This window comes from Aythya marila (genome assembly GCF_965140915.1).
Source record: "Aythya marila genome assembly, chromosome: 2".
Lineage (NCBI taxonomy): Eukaryota > Metazoa > Chordata > Aves > Anseriformes > Anatidae > Aythya > Aythya marila.
This window is the reverse complement of record NC_139043.1, coordinates 48098550-48112980: the sequence shown is the minus strand read 5'-3', so window position 1 is coordinate 48112980 and position 14431 is coordinate 48098550. Positions and strand designations below refer to the sequence as shown.

General features: G+C 40.4%; 1 protein-coding gene across 6 annotated transcripts in view; it reads left to right on the top strand.

Moving 5' to 3' along the window:
- The window catches only part of NFATC1 (nuclear factor of activated T cells 1), a 120481-nt gene that overhangs the window by 60984 nt on the left and 45066 nt on the right, over positions 1-14431 (top strand). For 4 of the 6 annotated variants that reach the window (XM_082754596.1, XM_082754598.1, XM_082754597.1 and 1 more), the window contains exons 7-8: positions 7662-7717; positions 9457-9589. In XM_082754596.1, the coding sequence (XP_082610722.1) occupies positions 7662-7717; positions 9457-9589 (189 nt within the window). The other 2 variants (XM_082754601.1, XM_082754600.1) reach the window with 2 other exon arrangements.

The following is a 14431-nucleotide window of genomic DNA, read 5'->3' as shown; positions in this document are numbered from 1 at the left end:
GTAAGGTCTCCCCAGAGCCTTCTCTTTTCCAGGCTAACCAGCCCCAGCTCTCATACATTCATCACACAATCTTCACAAACTTCAGTTACATTAACAAGAAAATTGCCCACACCAAAATCAGCATAACATCATTGCAACACCAACAACAGTGGACAATTTACACACATTCCACCCCTTATCCCTTCACCACATTACAGCAACACAAATTCTCCACAATTACTACACTCTCTGACCTCTAAGATTGAGCCTGACTGTTTTGGACAAGAAAAAACAAAGAAGGGGGACAATGAGATGGAAAAATCAAAATGCTGATCAAAAGTTTACTTTTTGGACTCTGCTAGAAAGTCACAATGAGTTGCCATAATGAGGTGTCTCTGGAAGCTGAGAAGTTGTAGCCACATAGATGAAGTGTAGAGTTTGTGTCTTAAAAATAATCAAGAGGGAAGAATTGAAAATGTTTGGATCAAACTTGTATTTAAAATAAGCAAGTAGTGGTGGAAGGTAACTTCAACTGTTACATGCCTGAGAGCAGTGGTACAGGTGGTGGTATTGGCATCAAACACAGAATTGGAAGAGAATTGTTGGAAGGAAAATTTGGAATTTGGTTTAAACTGACTTAGAGGTTTTGTTACTCCAACAGTCTCTGAGAAAATACAAGACAGCAGATTGAAGATTTTCAGAGCAGAATTGGTTTACTTGGTTCTGGCTGCTAGGACCCAAGTCAGCCTATTAGAGGTTCCCAGAGGAAAGCAAAGCTGTGAAGACAAGAAAATCACAGAAATATAGCTGAAGACGGAATTAAGTATTGTCATGACTGCTGATGGGTGGCTGTGCTGGTTTGCTCAGTTCACCCTGCATGCTCTAGGGAGATTTTTCAGGGCTATCAAGATGCAGTTTTACTGGTAAGTTGAGTGTCTTAGACCTGGAATTACTGAGAATTGTTAAATAAAATTCTCAGACCAAGGGTAATTTGAATAGGGGGAGGTGCCAAAGAACACAAATTGCATAAGTAGTTCCATTCTGATGAAAATAGGATCTGGCAGGTCCTTCCAGATGGTTTGGGTTCAAAATGAGCCCTGATCAGTTAGTTTTCAGCACAGCGCCTTCTTTAAGTACCTGGACTAAAATTACAGTTGATTTCAAAGCACTTGAACTCAGAATAATTAGGTCTATTAGACACACTGTGTTAAAAGCAGCAAAAAGCTTGCAATTTAGGGAATGTGAGTCCCTCAGCTTTTGGCTTACCCAGCTGAGCAACCAGAGGGGAAGTTCATGTCTGGCACAGATGCCAATGTAATGCAAGATACAGTTTGTGCTGCATTTTTATCACCTGGTTGCTGCATGACGTTTTTATTTTTAAGGTAGAAAAGAGACAAAAAGTAACTTCAAAGTATTGTATGCATGACAGACGTAAATATGTATACATAATATTCATACATAATTTCAAGATTGCAAAAATGTATAGCTGAAGGAATATGCACAAAATCCATATGCTGCAAAGGTGCTTAGGAGGAGACACAAACAAATGCAGCAGCTTTGATGTGGAAATGCAATTAAACCAGTTACTCATGAACCCTGCTTCACGTGGACTGATGCATGCCAGGGTCAGGGAACAAAACTACGGCGGGAAGTGTCTGTAGAGGGACAGTGGGCTGAGAGGAGAGCAGAGGTTATCTGGGATCTTCCTGGCAAGGAAGAGGAAATAAAGTAGGTGGAAAGCAGAGTCGTCCTGTGGTCTTGTAGTCCTGTAGCAAAAGAAGTGCAAGAGCAAAGGAGAGGTGAGGGGTGCCTGGAGAGGCAGATGAGGCCGAGATGGCGGGCAGCAGGCAGCTGATGGCACCAGCAGGGTAGGAGGTGGAGCGGCTCAGCAGCTGGCTCGAGGCAAGCACAACCCAAGGCCTTTTCCTCCTTGCAAAGGCCTAAAAGACAATAGATCTCAGGATACTGAAGTGCCACAGGGGTGGTCAAGAGGAAGGTCCTGGCTACTTACATTGCAGGTGTTTATTCTCTGTAGCATCCACATTTCTGTCTGTATTCTTGCTCTCTTTCTGTCCCATCTTTACCTCACATCCCACAGTAGACTGCTTGGCTGCTGTCAGTTCATCCTTATAACCTGTCCCTTGTAAATGTCTTTTGAAACATACACTGGTGTGTAAACACAGGGATTGACTCCACCCACAGAATATTGGGCTTGCTGGTGTTTAGCTGGGGAAGTGTTCTTCACAGCAAGACACCTTCACTACATACAGACCAGCCTAGAAAAGTGACATGGCTCCTGATGTTATGCTCAGGTCTAGAAGGATGTCACCTCTAAAGTGAAACCTGGCACTAATAGGCTGGTGCCTGTGTGTTTCAGCTGGCAGGTGAGACAGCATCAGGGGGTTGTGCCCAGGACTGGGGCGAGGGAGTGCTCTTCTCCAAGCCAGCAGAGCTGTCTCTTTGCCTCTAATTCTCAGCCCAAGCACAGACCTGGCCTGTGCATGGAAGCTGATAGCATCTCTGCACAAAGCCGAATGACTCTATGTCTGAATGACAGGACTTTTAATGGATATTCATCCTCTTCTCTTGCTGGAAGCCCGTCCTTTCCTTCTGGACATACACACAGATCAGTCGTCTCAGTGCCAGAATGTACTTCCCAGGGAAAAAGGGGTTAGTGCGCAAATTAAAAACTTTTGAATCCTTAAGTCCTAAAGGAGCTGAATATGCATTAGCATAGTTGAATAGGAAGGTAGACAACCTTTGCAGAGCACCTCAAAATTAAACGGCATAATCATTCTGCATAGCACCTGTGCCCTACCTGCTGTGGACATGTTAAAGAAATGTGGGATGTAATATAGGCACTATTGCTCAGGGATATCTCACAACACATTAATCAAGTAGTGGTTTCCTTTAGAGGGTTAGCATTAGTGTCACTGGCTAACTTGGCAATATATGAATGTAAATACAGATTTACAGCCCAGCCAGTGCAGTTTGTTGAGCCCCAGTCTGGAAGAATATAAAATGCACACTTTGTATAGGCAGTGAAATCCTAGATAATGTCTATTATTCTTGTATCTCAAGTGAACAAAGGGCTGCCACAGAATATAGACTGTTTTAACCTGTTGTAGTAAAGATCACTTAAATATATCTGAACTCTCCTATTATGTCTATTTCACGGAGGCAGGATTTAAGTGGTTGCCAGACGCACAAGTTACACCTTCACTAGTTTCCAGGCTTAGGGTTTCTTGTTATTGTTGTTTTGTATATGGTTTTCCCTTTCTGTCATCCATCAGCCTGTAATTAAAGTTACACTGTTGGTTTGACTGTTGTAAGCCTACAGACCTATGGCATTATGCTTACAGTCCTCTGGAGTGCACAAAGTGAATCCAGTTCTGCAAACCCTCTTGAATCTTTCCTGCCGGACAATGAGAAGCAGAAGACAGGAGAAAAATTCTTAGGAAAGACTTTACAGCTCTTTGACTGGGTTGCTCTTCTGTGAAGAAAATACATATGTTGTGGTCTGCTAGGTTTTATGTGTGAATAGCTGATGCTGCTAGATTTACACAACTACTTTTTTAGTGCTGCTTCTGTGTTAAAACAGGCCTCTACAGTGCCTTTTTATGTGGAAATCTTTTAGCTGGGTGTGGTGGGGAAGCCGTTCAGTGACTCATACTGCAGGGAATTCCCTAATGAATTAGAGTATTTTTACTTCTGGACTTGTGCGCAGTTTCCTTTAACGCTGGAGTGAGTGGTTGATAAGGACAGACTTTAAAGACCCATTCACTGTTAAACTGCTCCATCTTAAAATTGCATGTTTATATTTTGCAGAGCTGAAAATCCACCCCAAGCAACATGGTATTTTCATTCACGGTATTCGTGGTATTTTCATCATTAATAAACCCAGGTGCTCTGGGTCTGAAAAAAAGCTGAAGCAGACCATGATGAAATGCACCCAAAACAGTGAATGCTATAAATATCAGCACAGAGCAGTGATCAGTCTTTAAATGTCAGACTTCCTGACAAAAAACATCGTCTTCAGCTGATGACAGTGTTGATGGGCACTTACCAGTGAAACACAGCACCATGCTGAGCCCAGGTCAGCTGGGCACAGTTAGAGAGCTCTTGTCAAACAGGGGGTTTCTCATGCCCATGACACTGCTGTGCTCTTTATGCTGCCGCTGTGGAAGAAGAGGGATTCAGAGCTCCTTGAAGCCCATGGCAGGAGTCCCTGTTGAAGTCTTGGCTTTGTCAAGTCAAGTGCTTTTGGCATCACAGGAGTCGGGCTCTCAGCTGGTGACTCTGTAAGGTTTTTTCCCTGCGGTTCTGTGTGCAGCTGCTTTGTTTTTCATTACCTTTTGTGAAAAAAGAAAAAAAGAAACAAAATGCAACACAACAATATAATACTTTGACACAAATTTTTAGCTATATGAAGGGATGTCTTTCTGTTCAAAACATTGCAGTATAAATCTTAAAACACCAAAACAAAGCCAGACATTTGGTTTGGAGAAGGCTCTTCTTATTACTTGGTAAAAGTAAATAACAAAATGAAAAGGAATGAAATAAGACCTCTGGAAAAGCCTTTTTCTTCCTTCTCTATTTTCCTCCCTGCCTCCTTCCTTTTCTGCCTTCTACCCCCCTTCCTCGTATAACAACTGCCCATTTGGGTACGGTAATTCCAGAGAGTAAACTTTAACGGGAATGCCTGAAATGTGTCTGCTTCAGCTTTGTGTTATGTCTGTAATTTGAATTATTTGCATTTTGGAAAGGTATAAATTGCTCTGGTGTACTTTGGTTGGCTGGAGGCCAGGAGGGAGTTGCCTTGGGCTCTGAACCAGGCTGCTGCAGATGTGGCAGGCATACAATGGAAACTTTTGTGGTTGAGCAGTCCTCGCTCCTCGAGCACACTCTGACAGGAGATGGTATCCCGCTTGCTTCTGAGGGTCCTCAGCATATGTGGCACTGGGGGCAAAACAGTTTTCTCTGGTGTAGACAGATTTTCATGAGGCTTTGAGCCCCCACAAACCATTCCAGAGCCATTATTCCTTTCTCTTTTTTAAAAAAAATTTCAGCTGAACTGTATAAACCTGCAAAACATGTTTACTGTAAGAGGTTGACGTAGTGGTCTAAGGTTTCCCTCCTGGAGCTGGTCCCAGTCCGTGGGCGTTGAGATTTCCCTCTTGGTTCGCTAGACGTAATATGAGGAATTGTCTTTTTTTTTTTTTTGTGTCTCTGCTTCATAACAACTTTTCCTCCTTGTGTTTTTGTTAAATGAAATGTCACTAGCTGTTAATGAGTTGTCTATTCCCTACTTCTTTCCTCTCTTCCCTTTCCCCTCAGTTGCTGAGCAGCCATGGTCTGGACAGTCTCAAGAGAATTTCTTGGAGTAAAGTCCGTATTGTTCTGATTAGCTTCCAGAGACAAACTGTGGCTCTGGATATTTATTTTCCTAATAGTTTAGATTACAACATTTAAAATATTTCTGAACAAACTCTCTTTGTCATCATAAAAATTTCAAAAGTGCATAAAGGCACTATGTGAAGTAATTGAAGTATTAGCCATAGATTGAGTCATTTTGAATTTTATTGAGGTATCGACAAGAAATACAAAACAGAAACCTGAATCAGATCATTCACCTCACAAAGCAGAAATTAAACACACACACACAAACACAAAAAAAAAAAAAAAAAAAAAGAATTTCTGGTAATCCATTTACAAAAGCAGATTGAACATGTTAACTACTAGTCTGCATGTCTTTAGATTTTAGAGAAAAAAAAACAAACAAACACCAAAAACCTTTACAAAGCAGAAGTTTCTACACTTTGCAAAATGTGTGATAGTGTTGTGTCACCTTTACAGCTGACTGAATTAACTGCGATGGAAGAGAGGAGGAGGTAGCTACAAGGGCTCTGTAGGAAAGGGATGGAAGATAGAGGTGGCTACTTCCAGACAACAGATATGACCTGACTTGTAGAATCTTGTCAGCTTTTTTTTTTTTTTTTTTTTTTTTACTGACAGCTTGGGGGAAGCATCTTTTAGATAAATTGTGAAGTGATCACTCATCCTCCAGAAGTCTGTTTCAGTGCTGGCACTCCTAAAAGGCTTAGGAGATCTGAACGTGAACTGGCTGATCCTTCTCTTTCCCCACCCGAATGTGGCAGTGCCGATTAAAGGGATTGTTTTTCCAGTGTCACAATTTAAAAAGTAGGAAGAAACTAAGGGTAGATCTGCTAATTGTTTCCTACATAAAGACCAGCCAAATCTGCCATGCTATTTGTGTTACAGCTTTCACATTGCACTTTTTTCCATATGTTAAAAAGAAATGGTTTTGAACATTTAAGCAATTGCCAGTGCTAGTTCCTGAACAACATTCCTTTCACAGTAGGACAGCTGTACACAAAAATATTATTTACAGCCATTTGTAATAAATCAGACAGTTCTAAATGCGTCACCTCCATCCTGTCCATGAAAGTGAAGAGAGAAGAAAAAGTGCATTCACTTTTTTACCTTGCTGAGAGCTGTTTTTCTAAGGCAGGCCCAAGTCTATGTGATGAAGTTCAAAATAACTAATATTTGCATTTGTATGTCCCAATGCTGCAATAAATATACAAAAGAGGTGACATAAAGTCGAATTTCCCCATTCATTCCAGGGACATCTGACAGTGGTGGGACTCCTTAAGCTGCAAGTGTGTGTCCCTGTTGCTGAACTTAGAAAGCAATCTGCTTGTGGCCTTTCATATATGTTTGTGTTTTTCTAGGCCTGCAGAATGGAAACCCTACATTTTGTATTTTTTTTTCTAATTTCTCTGCAGTTGTACTTTGAAGCCACAAGGAAGTTAAAAAAACAACTGTTATTGACCAGTTACTTCTGTGTCAGTGAGACACAGAAAAAGTGACCAGACAAAACCAATTTATTCCAAAAGACAAGTCCTCAGAAAACAAAACAAAACAAAACTAAACAACAACAACAACAAAAACCTGATAGTTGTGGCTTAAATCCCTTTTTATTTGAAAATAGGAATACAGTGAATTGGGACGACCCAACACACTACCAGAAGCAGCTCCAGAAAATTGTTGGTTGGACCACTGTAGCTGATCTAAAACAATTTTGAAATGGAGTCGTGATTCACAGAAGCTACATATCCCAGCATATTGTCTTGCCTTTTGATCCAAGCAGCAGAAATATGAAAAGCCAGACTAGGAGTATATTAAAAGGAAACACTGCATGGCTGAGGAGCTTCCTTAATACTACTTTTTTGTTTTGCTTTGTTTAATATTAATGTTGAGCATGACTGACTGCATAGGTAGAGATCAAAGGGACTTATAGGTAGCAGTTTTTTTGTCTGAACATTTGGAAAACTAATGTGTAGAACACTTGTATGTTCTGTTTAAATTAGTGGCAGAATAAAATACCAGTGGCATTCCTCCATCCCAGTATATTGTACTCTGGACTGTGGTTCTCCCCTGAAAGAATGTTAAATGGGCTTCTGTAGCAGGTTACCCAGCTGGCTTGCTGGTTGGGCAAAGCTTTGGCAATGGGTTTTGAGAGCTGTTTTTCATATATGCAATGCTTCTTCCATTAAAGAGATTTTTATTATTAATATTTTTTTTCAAAAGTCACTCTTTTGTAGGCTTGGGAGAGGAAAAAAGGTCAGAACTAGATATCTTTTTCTTTTGTCTTTTAGATGGTCACCATGTGTGGGAAATGGAAGCCAAAACTGACAAAGAAATGTGCAAGCCTGTAAGTCTGCCTTAAATATTTTAACATCAAGATGAAAAATATATACTGCCTTCTCTAGCACTATTACTAAAGAGGGATTTCCAAGCCTTTGGCACTGCGTCTCCCCACTGAAACAGAACAAGTACTTAGGCCTCCCCTCCTGGAAATCTTTCTTTAATGGGAGCATGGGGTAAAAAGCCTTCGTTGGAATCTATCCCGAAAGTAGAAGAGACCATTTGGAAAATATTTTTTCATTGTCCAGGATGGGCCAGCCCTGTCTGCTCATCTTCTGTCTTGCTGGGTTGTTTCTTGCCTCTGCTCCCAAAACAATTTCTGAGCATTTTCCCTGGCTTTCGTGTACCTTCAGCAGAGGAAATGTGAGTCCTCTCTCAGGAGATCAAACCCAGTGCTGAAGAACTGTGGCTTACTCAACTATGACTGTAAGTGGGAAATACGGCAACTATTTAACTTCTGTAGCGATAAGCAATGGTCTGCTATCTGTGAACCTGCTGGAGACATGCAGACAACCAATTTCAAGACCTCAGCTGAAAACAAGCCAAATGTTAAGGTTAACATTTCCCTTTATTCTTTTAGACTGCCAAGGGAAGTTCTGATGGTCACAGCAGATTTCACTGTGCATTTATGGAAGCTGATGCCCTAGCAGCCAAGTCTTTCCTTAGCCCCATGCCAGAGCATTTGTTATCTGACTGTGGAACACCATTTGCACGATCTCCAGAGCTCCAACCTGTAGAACTAGATATTCTTGCAAGATCTCCCATCCACAGAAATTAGCATGCTTAAAGCTTCCTTAGTTGTTATGCTAATAAATAACTAAAGAAATAAATTTTGGAAAGTGGAGATACTTGAATAATCATATTCCAGTCCTAATTCTCCTTTCAAAGGAAGTTATATTAGGGCAGCATGTACTGGGGACAACCTGCCAGCTGAGTGGTTGTGCTTTCTACTGCAAAGTTATTGGCCACAGTTTGATTATAGCTCCAGGTTCTTGTCAGAGGCAGAAGGGAGAAAGCATTATCTATACACAATACTGTACATGCTGTCCAAAGTGAATAGCTGAAGACTAATGAATCTGTAAAGACCTGAGCCGTGCTAAAATCTCATTTTCCCAGTTAGGGAATCTTTTCCTCCAGGTCCTGTTTTGTTCCACTGGTTTTGAGCTGCTTAGTCTCACGTGTGAGTCTCTTCACAGCTCTGCTCCAGAAGTGTGCCACTTGTTGGCTGTTTAGACAGATGTCCCAGGTGACCTCCTCCGTGCTATTCTGTATACAGCAACCTAACAGAACCTAGTCAGTCTGCGCCTTATCCACATTGATGTCTCTCCACTGAAACAAGCTTGACAGCCTTGGATAAGGAGGCAGAGGAGAGCCTCAGGACTTTATGAAAACTGTCATGCTGTTAAATATGCTCCCTTCTACTTGGCTCTGCAGTGCCCATCTCCAAAGCCCTTCTCAGCCTCTCACCCCCATGTATAAAGCACGAGTACCCATCCTGCTCACCAGTGTGCCATGCCTGTGCTGAAATGGCTTAAAGCTGGAAGGAGTTGTAGGGATTGCCTGACACACAGTACACTGCAGGCTGCAGGAGACAACCCCTGCTAATGAAATCCAACAGTTCCATGTAGAGAGTACATTCTTCCCTAGGAGATGAGTCTTCTCCTTCCCAGGGTTAACATATAAATATGTTTGTACACTCTTCTGCTCCAGTCATGCCCTGACCTTCTGATTTGTTTGTTTTTGCAGAATTCGTTGGTGGTTGAGATACCACCTTTCCGCAATCAGAGAATTACCAGCCCTGTTCAGGTCAACTTCTATGTCTGCAACGGAAAGAGAAAGAGAAGCCAGTACCAGCTTTTCACCTATCTCCCAGCTAATGGTAACAAAATATGTTTCTTATCTCTGCTAGTAAAAATGAGAGATAATGATGGCAGCTTAGAAAGATATATGGCACTGATAATTCTTTAGTAACCTGAGTAACTCGCAGGCATGCCCGGTGCTGTAAAATGAGAGTGAGAAAGAAACCACAAGGGTTGCCTTTCTCTCTGCTGCCCACACAAGAGGCCTTCTCTGCAAATTATTTTATTTTGTATTGGTGGCAGAGACCTGTTAGAACAAGGGCTTCTTTTTGCTTTGGGGAGTTGACTTGCTCCTGCACAAACTGACGTGTACTCACAAATTGTGAACCTGCTTAAATCCCTGCTAGTGTGCTGTCAACCCTCAGTGTGACTTTTTGGCCCCAGAGGGTACGTTGGATTTGAATACTACTTCTGAATTCTCACCACAACATTGTAGCGTGCTAAGCTCTGCTAGGGGTGGTGTGGGGATTCCGCTTCCAGTCATCCTTCACCTTGCTGTGTCTCCCAGGGTAGAAACAGTGCTCCACATTGGTCCTACTCTTAGGCTGTAATTAAAATTCTGATGCGTATGAAGATCAGAGTATTTAAAAATATTTAGAATTTATAAATGTTTATTTAGAAATGTTTTAAAACAAGTGTGCCAATTTATTTTTGGAAGTGTATATTGGTAACTACAAAGTGACAATAAAATATTTATGCTAGCTGAATTCCAAGCAAGCTTGTATGGAGATCCTAGTATTAAGCAAATTTAGATTATTTCTTTTAATCTGAAATAGCTCTTTTGTTAGGAACACTTTTTTGGGGGAAAAAGGAGGGTTTATTTTGTTTTTGATGTTTTGGAAGTAAGAGGAATTAAAAAAAGAAAAAAAAAAAAAAGAAAAAAAAAAAAGATTAGGTTCATGCTTTTTGTAGACTTTACAAGTGAAAACTGTCCTTCCGAGGGTGGTACCCACAAAGCAGTCTTTGGGTCATGCCACATGACTTGAAGAGCCCTGCCACCTTTTTGCAGGTGAAATCCCATAAAATACAAGTTTGGAATTTCACCTTGTTAGCTTTCATGCACTACAGACTTGTATCAGGACCTTAATTTAAAATAAAAGTACAAGAAACCTGACATGGGCAACAGAATACTTACTGCGTATGTGCTGAGTAGTTATGCCTCACTGAATCAGCATACTTATGCAAACTTGATCCCCAGTGGATATGTCTGTGTATATTTAAAGACTGCTCGTTTCTTAAATTGAAAAGAGTTGTTATTCTCTTACACAACTCTTTTCAACAACAGAAATATGTTTTAAAGGTCAAAAGGTATTGCCATGCCACCCAAGTATAATCCCATCATAAGTATTTCAAATATACCTCTATTGAAAATTGCTGTTTATTAAGCAGCATCTTTCCTCTCCAGCATTTACATACACCTTTTTTTTTTTTTTTAACATTATTCCAAACCATGGGAATAATACTCACTATTGCTAAGTCAGTTTATGATATCACCATTTTGAGGTTGAAACATGTAATGTTTCAACTGATGGGAAACAATGGGGATAGCTACCTAGTGACAGGCAATAGAGAAACAGCCTAGACATTATTGTGCAAAGACATCTTTAATTATGGTAATTGTTGAAAACAGTGGGAATCATGTTTAGTCTGCTGTACTGATTTGAATTCCTGTGAAATCTTTTTGTTTCAGTGTAGGGGAACCTGAAAGAACAAGTGTAAAACCAGAGTAGGGGAAATGGAAGCTGATATTGAATAGTAAATATGCCTCCCCCTGTTCCTGTTTTGTTCTCCACTCAGATTTTCTTTTTATATGTGAATATGTACATGTAGGTAACTAAAAAAAAAAGTTATTTTCAAACTTACAACAGTGGTAAGCATGAATATGTTACTGTAATTATCAGGATTAATGATATAATGATGATTATCTATTTATTATGGCTGTGTTGCAACTGAAAGGTTTTGCCCTATGTTGCTGGTTGTTTCCTTTGTACCTTTTAAAGACAGCTATCATCAGCTTGACTGCATATTCAGGAATCAGTCAGAACGACTCAATCAGTCTTTTAAGCCACTGTGTTTCTAGGAGTCCATTTTAGGATGTTGTACTTCATTTGATTTCAGTCACAATGTTCTTGTAATGTTTTAAGGCATTATTAAAAAAAAAAAAAAAAAAAAAAAAAAGCTCATCAGGAAAGAAATAGTTGAGTTACCACTGTGTGATCTAGGTACAAAAAACTAAAGGAGGTGAGCAGTATTTTGCTCCAGGTAACACTTTGTCTTTTGTCTAAATAAATTCCACAAACACAGAAGGTGTATTTTTTTGTCAAGCAAATGTCAAAGTGGATCACCAAGTATGAAGAAAGGGTTTACACGTGTCAGATTCGTTGTCCTGTAAGCTTCTTATTCTGTCTTAGGACTAGTCAAAATGCTAGCATTTCATTGCTTACCGTAATTTTGCAGGTTCGTCTCCATTGGGGATTTTTTTAAAGCTGCACACATTAGAAATATTTTACAGCCCAACTACACTGTGCCAAAGCAGAATACCGTGTATGGGCTAAAACCCAAACAGTACACAAGCACCATGGCTGTGCTCCTGGGGTGGGTATGTGCGCATACACACAGTGCAACCAGTGGGACAGATGCATGTGGCAGCACTGTGTGGCTGCCACCCAGACCACAGTACAATAGGTGTTTTTTTTCCTGTAGCTCCTATTTCTCCTCATTCCCTAGGGGAAAACAGCCAGTGGATCCAGGGACACGTGGCCTCACTCATCCCATCTCCAGTGGATGGTCCTATAGCGTCTCCATGGAGTACAGCTCTGTGACATGCAGCTGACACAAACTGTCCTCTCCAGCAGATTGTCACAGTTTCACCACCATAAGGCTTCTCCCGTGCTGCAGAGATGTGGCAGGACCGTACTTTTCCTTTGTGTTAGCTCAAGAGTTTTGTAGAGCAGGGACTTACTTGGTGAAGAAGAGTTCCTGCCTCAGAAAGAAAAGAAATACTGTATAAGTGAAAATCTTACTGCTCTGTAAATGAGAAGTTTCAAAAACAAAACAAACAAACAACAAACCAAAGCAACCAACCAAAAAAAAAAAAAAAAAAAGTGGAGGCATCAAAAAGGAGAGACTAGGTCTGGAAAAGGAGCCAGCGTGTCTTTGGCTGGGGACAGACTATGAACCTAAGTTCTCATAATCTACTTTTAATTAAAATTTTGAATTAATGATCCAGTTCTGCTGAATTTGAATTTGAGCTATCCCAAATCCTGTATTTGTCTGTATTGTATATAAATGGCTGCAATGGCTTTTTTTTTTTTTTTTTTTTTTAAGTATTGCTTCAATATTATTACCACTGAGCAAGTGCATATCAGTTTTGTCGTGGAGCCTGCAAGATCTAGGCTCTCCAGACTACTACCTAGACATGCCCAACACAGAAATATAAGTAGTGTCCTTACCATTCTGGCATAGGTGAATCCCCCCAGATCATATGGTAAGTACTAATGTTCTTTGCATTGCCACATCCCATTAGAGTATCAGGAGCAAGGCCCAACACCAAGCACTGCAGTCAGGAGTCTGTACAAAACACAGTGTACAGACACTTGGGATTTTCTGCCTTTCCAATCCCTGCAGTACTGTAGCTCTGTGCAGCTGTTCTCTGTTGGCCCCATTATGTGCAGCAGAACATTTTGGAATACCATTGTTAAACCCTGCGTTTGTGAACCCTACCCTCTAGAAAAATGCTGTTGTGTTTTTTTTTTAATTATTTATATTTATGACTGTGTATAATTTTGCTTCTATGACTTTATTATACCATTGGCATATATATGCCTTTCAAACAGGAGGAATAGACTTCTGAAATCACTAGACTTAAGCAGTAACATTTGAAGTATAACCTAATCTGAAGAGAATGAAGAAGCACACAAACAACCTGATATGTATTCTGTGGTTCAAAATCCAGTGCTTTCATCTGCTGAGAAAGCTGAAAGAATTCTCCAGCTCAGAGGCAAGAGTGCAGAAGACTTTAAATAACTAATTGAATGATACTGGTTAGATCACTGTTCTTTTTTTTCATATTTCTTCTAAGTAGATGCATCAAAATAGAGGAAACCCGTTCAAGAGCTTACTTTTTGCAGATAGGAGCTAATGCTGTCTATGATTTCTGTTATCTGACAAATAATCGGTATCAAGAATAGTGAACATAGAAATGTTTTTCTTTGAATGTTATGTAGACAAGTAGTGATATTTGACAAGGCAAAGACAGTCTAGTTTGTCCAGGAAATATTTAATTAGATGGAAAAAAAGAAAGTTGATGTGTTTCATTTACTGGAATGAAAAATATGCTTTTACAAAGAGTTGACGATAAAGCATTTCCGGTTTCTGTTTCTGTCAGGCTTCTTAATTTTCGAAACATTATTAAAAAATCAATCCACTACGTTTAGTATTTATTAAAATGGTGTTGCTGTGCTGAGCGATTCTTATTTTGAGACGTGTTTAACCATCTCTAGGGTCAGATTTTCAAGTGTACGGCCTTCACTTGTACAGCGAGTTTTTCTGAAATGTCTGCTTCCATGCAGGCACCTCCATAAGCCAGGGCAGGGGCGCTTGTGTATGAAAATCTGGCCACCTACATGAGGGGCTTGGTAGGAACAGAGGTCCTTTGGGTCTGTGGATGCTAGTCTGTGCCAAGAACCTGCCCATGGTTTCTAGCTGTTCCTTATTATTGTTTGCAGCCCAGCAGTGCGAAAGTGAAGAAAGTTCTTAGTGTGCTTCTGAAAATGGTGAGCAGTGCCCACTGTACGTTTTTGTCAGCATCTTACTAACTTCCTGCCTCAGCTCTAAAATTATCTCTTGAGTGTGCTATAGAT